This window comes from Neomonachus schauinslandi, chromosome 8 (assembly GCF_002201575.2).
Source record: "Neomonachus schauinslandi chromosome 8, ASM220157v2, whole genome shotgun sequence".
Lineage (NCBI taxonomy): Eukaryota > Metazoa > Chordata > Mammalia > Carnivora > Phocidae > Neomonachus > Neomonachus schauinslandi.
Genome location: NC_058410.1, coordinates 97,309,275 through 97,316,343, shown reverse-complemented (window position 1 = coordinate 97,316,343; position 7,069 = coordinate 97,309,275). Strand labels below are relative to the sequence as shown.

Below are 7,069 nucleotides of genomic sequence, written 5' to 3'. Positions count from 1 at the left end.
TGAGTCCTCCCCAGCTACTCCTTCTTGGGCTACAATCTCCCTTTGCAAGATACTGGGTGTTGGTGCAGAAACCCAGGAGCTGGTTGGAGGATGCTCACCTGGCAGCCCGCAGCCGACGTGCCCCACCTCCCCCCCTCCTCCCTCCTCACAAGCTCAAAATAGTCGCCAGGAGCCAGCCAACATCTGGCCGGCCTAGAACAGGCTCAGAAACTCACCTTTGCTACCTCGTTTTTGCGTTTGGACTCCTGATGGGGTGCATCCATGCCAATGAGAACCTTACAGATTCTGACTCCTTTGCTATTGACGTTATGGGGAGAGGGACTTCCTATTAGTGTATAAACAATAAACAAACATCCAGAAGATGTGCGCCCAGGTTACACAGCCTGCAGGCGGTGCCCGCGGACCAGAGGGCACGGTCGAGGCCCCGGCGCGGTGCGGGGCTGAGGGCAGCCCGCTCATTCTGGGGTTGCTGGCAACCGGGGAACCTCAAAAATCACACCGAATCTCGTAGCTTCGGGCGCCCACGGCGCGCAAGGTACGCTTCGGGGGCGGTCCTGCCTGACCCCGGAAGAGAAAGTTGTTTTGGGGCAGGGGAGCGAGGAGACGAGAGCGAGTTAAGTAAAAATCAAAGTTGTTCTGCTCCCCTCAGGCCGCCTCTCCTCTGCTTCATCTTTACCCCAAGCTCCATTGGAGTCAGGCTTCCTCGGAGGGCCGAACGCTTCCCGAGTCCCAGCCTGAGTAGGGGGATAGGGAGCGCCCCGCCCGCAGGTTCCGACCCTCTCTGGCTCCGGGCCTCCAGGAAAACCCGGAGCGGAGCATCCCCCGGGTCGGGAAACGCCCTCGCGCGCGCCCACTGGCGCGCATGCTCAGTCGCGCGGCGGCCGCGAGTAGGAAGCTCCGCGCGGAATTAGCGGCCGAGGCGGCGCGACTGGAGGGTGGGAGGAGGCGCACCGGCTGGCGGGCGGGGGCGCTGGGACGCGGCTGGGGCTCCCGCCCGAGGTTCCTGCGAGCGCTTGGGACAGCGAACCCCCGCGCGAGGAACTAGCGAGCACGGGAGCCAACGAGTGCAGAGTGGGCAGAGGGCGGAGCGGAGCCGCCGGGCGGAGCGGGCTCAGAGCCCGGGTCTCCGCGGCTCGGCTCGGGACCCGGCGGCGGGGACGGCGATGTTCCACTGCATCCCCCTGTGGCGGTGCAACCGTCATGTGGAGACCATCGACAAGCGCCACTGCTCGCTGGTCTACGTCCCCGAGGAGATCTACCGCTACGCCCGCAGCCTGGAGGAGCTGCTGCTGGACGCCAACCAGCTCCGCGAGCTGCCCGAGGTGAGTGTCCGGCCTCACCTGCGCGCGATATTCGGGAGAACACGGACGAGCCTGGCCAGCCCTCTCCCCCTCCTCTCTCCCGCCGTCTCCTGCCTTCCCCACTCTACCCCCCTTCCACCTCCAGATCCGGTCCGCAGGTCCCACTGAACCACCACTACCTGTAGTCACCTGCTTCTTCCCCCCTTCCCCCCCCCCCCCCCCAACCCCGTCGCATTAAAAGTTCCTGATCATTTTGTACAAAGCGAGCGACTTGCAGTTTTCCAAGTAGTCACTAGAGCTTCTGCGACTAGGGAAACGTTCTGGTCTGGTAAGTAGTTGAGATACAAGTCTAAGTACTAACAACTGGTGCCTGTGGTGAGGAGCCAGGTGGCTCGGGCTTTTCCCGGGTGAAAGGACAGAGCGTGGCATCCGCTCCCTGGGCAGTTTTCCCTGCGCTGCCTTCCCCTATCACTGGCCAGGGCGCGCTTCCCCGTTGGCTCTGGCAGGTCCGGAGGAGGTGGGCAGCGCTCAGGAGAGTCGCACTATCTCGGCATCTTCCGAGGAATGTGCCCTGGGCCTTATCGCGGGTGGGCAGTGCTTGCAAGTGCTGTAGTTTGGCTGGCCGGTCTTGGCTCCGGGACCATTGGAGAATTGGGGGTGGGTAGGAGGAGATCGGGCAGGAGGAGAGCTATGCCTTGGGAGCTGTGGGCAGGTGCCCAGGTGCCCGCTGCTGGGTCCCTGCCTGCGTGGACCTGTTGCGTGGAAGGAGCCGCTGTGAACGTCAGCAGAGACTGTGCCCGACCGGCCAGTTTTGCAGCCGCCTCTCCCGGAGCGGGTACGTTCAGGCTCCTGACTTCTGCCCTTGCAGTGATGCGTTACCTCTTCAGAGTTGTTTACGTAAATTAATCAGTATGCTGAGGCTGAACTTGTTAAGCGACAGATGCTGATTGAGCTTTAATGGACGGTCTGTGACTGCGAACTTTTAACCTTCGAGCTTGCGCCGGGAACTTAGCTTGAGTAACCCTCGAAGAGGAAGGTATCACAAATCCAAGGGTGTGCAGGAAGTCGGTGTGCAGTAATCCAAAGGTGTGCGGGAAGTAGGGAGACTAGATTGCTGGGAGTTGGAGGGAGGACCCGAGGCCTGGAGTTGGAACTCAGATAATCTTTCTTGTCCTTTAGTTAACCGAAGGCCCAGACACTGTCACAGAAACACTCACTAGTCAAATGATCTGGCTTGTTAAAATGACCTGCCCGAGTGTTTTAAAAAGCAGAACAGTGTGTTTTTCTTAATATTTCAAGTGTTATTCTTCTTGGATTAACTTTCCTTGGTTCATGTGGAATTGGATGGTTTGCTCTGTGTAATCATGGAGATTATCCTCACTAGGATCTTTGCAAAGCCCCCAAGGCTTTATTTAGCTTAGAAGCAGAAAAGCCATCCAATTCCCTCAGGCATTTATTATTTTGCAGGCATTTCCAAGCACATGGCTTTGTCTGGCCTTTAACTTCCTTAAATTTGACTTGAAAGTCATAAATAAGCTCACTTGCTGCCTTAAGTTGTGAATAAGTTTTAGGCATTGCTATCGCCAGAAATACAGAATATATTATTTAATACTTTTCAAGTGTGTCAGAATGAAGTTATTAGAGATTGAGTGAAAAGCTATTTAACTAGAAATGTTTCAGTGTTCCTTGTGGTATTTTTGTTTGTTTGTTTGTTTTAGTAGAACTGGAAGATTTCCTTTGACTGGATTGGCTTTTCACTCCCTTCTGCAAAGTTTGTGGGTTTTCCTGTCATGTTGGGGAATTCAGCTTGGTAAGGGGAAATTATGGGTTTTGGAAGTGTTAGGTATTCTTACTGATCCTAACTGGAAACTTCTCAGAAGCTCAAAATAGTCTGATAGCACTCTGTACATACAGTAAATAAACAAGCTTTTCAGAGACGAAAGGTGGTCTTGCTTATGGGTAATTACTGCTCTTAGAGCTCTGAAATTAGTTTTATGGCTTCTAGGTTGTTTAAAACCTGTTTCTTCATGACTTACTGTGTCTGGGTGCTGGGATGTGTATAAGCCAGACATGAACAACCACCTTGAAAGCACAGATATTTCATTCAAAGGTACAGTCTTTCCTTGGGCTGCTAATTTCACCTCTAAGGTCTGTGTTACACATGAGCCCTGTTCACTGCTCTCCCTGCCCCCTCCTTCAACCTCTATCTCTTTACCTTCCCTATCACCTGGAGGTCTCTTTTGCTGACAGACCCCCAAGGTCCCTGTGGTGGTGGTCATGCTGGCTATCTGTTCTCTGTAATTTGTTTGGAAGCACAGACAAGGGAGGGGGGAAGACTGCACCCCGTACCCCAACAGCAAAGATACAGTATCTGGGCTTCAGGATGATGAAAAGGTTTGTAACCTCTGACTTGCTCCAACTAACTCGTTTTGCAAATTGAAACTCGAACTTGAAGTGACTTTTTCAAGGCTGTCCATCTGGTTAGATGCAGTCACCGGTTGCCCCCTTATTCAGCAGCTCTGGACACCTAGCAGGAATCTGGCCTATTCAGCTTCTCACATCCATTAAAACCTGTTATTTAGTCCCTTCCTGTTTTACTCACATCATGAAGCCTGGCCTCTATCAAGCAGTTATTGACCCTTCATTATTTATTGTTGGTAGGAATATAGAGATTAAAGAAGGTATGATTCTTAGGAGCTATTCACAGCTTTGTGGGGAGACAGATGACTTTAAAACAGAAGTGGTGAGTGTGGGGTGGAGGGGGCATAGCAGTTAGCTTGATGGTTACTTACCTAAGCTAACCTTTTGCCGAACCTGCCTCCCCGCCCTCAGCAGATTGTCCACCTTGTGATAGCCTCTCAATGCTGCTGTCTGCAGGGAGGGCTCGGAACATTCATCATTAGCCTGACCCCAGATAGATGATAGTCTCACCATCCCTTCCCATCCCCCTTCTCCTTCCCACTTCCTCCCGGCTCCATCCCTTTGGATGTGTATTAACAGAGACAATCTGACTCTAACCTTCTTGAGATGCTGGCATGTTTTTGCTCATACTTATGAGTGAGCACTGAGCCTGGCACCCAATAGGTCCTGCTCAGTAAACAGCTTTTATCTGTTGAATGAATTTAGCCAATTCTGATACAAATTTCCTCCTCTGCTTGTTTCTCTTACCTTAAGCATACCACTACTCTGACATCTATCCTTTTCTAATATAGTCAGAATATTCAAGTTGGGAGTGATTTTTTTCACGACTGTCTAGCTGGTTAGATGCACAGTCTCTGGTTGCTTCAAGTTGGAAACCACTTCAGAAGTTAAAGTTCATTGATATGGTGGAGCTGTTTTGTCTTCTCCAAGATCCTCTACCCCACTCTGTACCTTCTCAGTGTTTCTGACACCGTCAGTTTCTCCCGCAAGGTGCATGGATTGTTGAATACCTTCACATATGTGTGTTTTACTGTGATCTCTCTGGCTCCAATACAGAGCCTAGTCTAATGGGCAGCAAATATTTTGAATGAATGCTGTTGAGTCCAGGCAGCTTATAAAACTGAGCTTCATCTTGTCACCTACTCTTAATTAGGATTCAGTTGACCTTTTGATGATAGCCAGATGACATTATCTCAAATATCTACCCCCTTCTAGCATTCTTTCTCATATCCTGCTTAAATTTTTCCCAGCCCTTAGAGCACTATTACTACCTAACTCTAGACTATAAACTTGCTTACTTGTTCTTTGTCTCCCCAACTAGAACATCAGCTCCATGAGGACAGGGATGTTTTTGTTCATGGATGAACCTAGGACAGTATCTGGTATATAGTGGGCACTCACATGCTTGTTGCATGAATGAGTCTTCCCAGGTGATGTCAAGTGTAGTCTGTCCCTGTTTCTCAGCCATTGTGATCCTCCTTCCTACAGTCTCACATCTGTATACCAATCTATTGAAACTAGTCATAGCATAAAGTCATTCTGAATTCAGTAGTCTTGTCTTACCAGTCTTTGTTCTCCATCTCCTCTGTGCTGGGCACCTTTGACTGTCTTCTCTTTTTGAAATAATTTTTATGCATTGTAAACATAATTTCTCACTATGTCTTCAACATCTCCAACTGTGATCTGTTAAGAGGATAGCCATTCCCACTTGGAATCCAAGACCCTTTTGTCTTAAATTTACCATGTTTCAATTTATGTCTGTTTCCTGCAGTTCAATTTCTGATGGGTGGGACAGCCATTCTTCCTAGCCCACAAGTCCATGGACCAAGGCTCTTTGGGCTTGTCTTGAAGGAGCAGAGACCAGGGGTGCTGGAATAAGATAGCTCAAATGCTGCTCCATCACCTGGATGCTTTCTTCAAGCCTTGATTTCCTCACTTATTATTTTAGTACCTGCTTTTTAGGGTTATTCTGGGGACTAAAGAGATAATGCATGCAGAGCACTTACAGTCAGATAGAAGATGTCTAAGATCTTTGTAGATACTGTGGCAAGACACTTTTTAAAAAATAAAACAATGTTTCTTAACCTGGAATTGGAAGACATTTTCCTGGGAGTTCGTAAATGGTTTTTTTAAACCAGAATGAGAACTTTAATGTTCTTTTCAATAATAATTAAAAAAAATCATAGACTCCATATATCTAGGTGAAGTCACAAATGAGTAGAGCCATAAGGTTTTAGTAGTGCCATAATCTGTGTTTGAGCACTCCCTTAATTGTCTCTAGCCAAGGGGGAAAGAAAAGATGTGGGCTTATTGCAGAAATCATGTGTTTGGGTCAGATGATCACTGGAAGTTCCATGAACAAAGGTTTCATGGCCATTTGTTAGAGAAGAGTGATGGGGAGCTGAAGGGGTCATGGAGCCCATGGTGGCATAGGCGGGCAGAACTGCGAGGAACCTGCTCCGAGGTAGTGCTGTACCGTTGTGCATAGCCATGGGATGACTGCAGAATTGCATCGTCGTCCTCTGTCATGTTAGATTAATGTTGAGTTCTTTCTTGTTGATTTTTGTCAGATTTTTACCTTGGTTCACCTGCTAGTTTTGTAAGAGCTAAAGCACAGGGAGGACATACCTAGTTTTATATTTAGACATAGTTAAATAACATTATTATAAAAATAACAAGTCAAAGCTTAAGAAGAACGGAGCCCAGGAGAGGGCTTTCCCCTAAAAGTGATGATCCACACATTTGTCCAGGTAAAGAAGCTGTTCTCATTTCTCAGATATCCTGTTACACAGTTTAGCGCTTAGTTGTTTGTGATTTTCTCTCTTTTTTTAAATAAAAGATTTTATTTATTTGACAGCACGCAGGCAGGCGAGCACAAGCAGGGGGAGGGGCAAAGGGAGAGGGAGAAGCAGACTCCCCGCTGAGCAGGAAGCCCGATTTTGGAGGGGGAGAGCTCTATTCCAGGAGTCTGGGATCATAACCTGAGCTGAAGGCAGACACTTAACCACTTAACAGACTGAGCCACCCAGGAGCCCAGTTGTTTGTGATTCTCTTATGTGTTTGTCCAGCCCCCCTTCTACTTCTCGCCTGCCCTCAATTCTCCCCCTCCTTTTGTAGGTAAGGAAACTGAGACCTAGAGAAGTTAAAATTTGGAGGGTAGAATCTCTCTGATTAAGAAACATTGAGTGAGTAGCTGGTACCCATTAAGTAGAATATTAGCCACCACTTATTGAGATTTCACTGAGCTCCAGACATTGTATTAGGTACTCTACATGAAGTTATTTCTCTTAATTGAATAACAACACACTTTAGCCATTATAATTTCAGTTTTGCAAATGCAGGAATTG

At 48.7% G+C, this 7,069-nt stretch overlaps 1 protein-coding gene across 1 annotated transcript in view; it reads left to right on the top strand.

Annotated features, from left to right (window-relative positions):
- The first annotated feature begins 887 nt into the window (after window positions 1-887).
- LRRC1 (leucine rich repeat containing 1) overlaps window positions 888-7,069 on the top strand; it is a 128,263-nt gene continuing 122,081 nt past the window's right edge. The window contains exon 1 of the mRNA XM_021691890.2: window positions 888-1,322. Within this exon, the coding sequence (XP_021547565.1) occupies window positions 1,164-1,322 (159 nt within the window). The 5' untranslated portion in view covers window positions 888-1,163. The remainder of the gene's footprint in view (window positions 1,323-7,069) is intronic.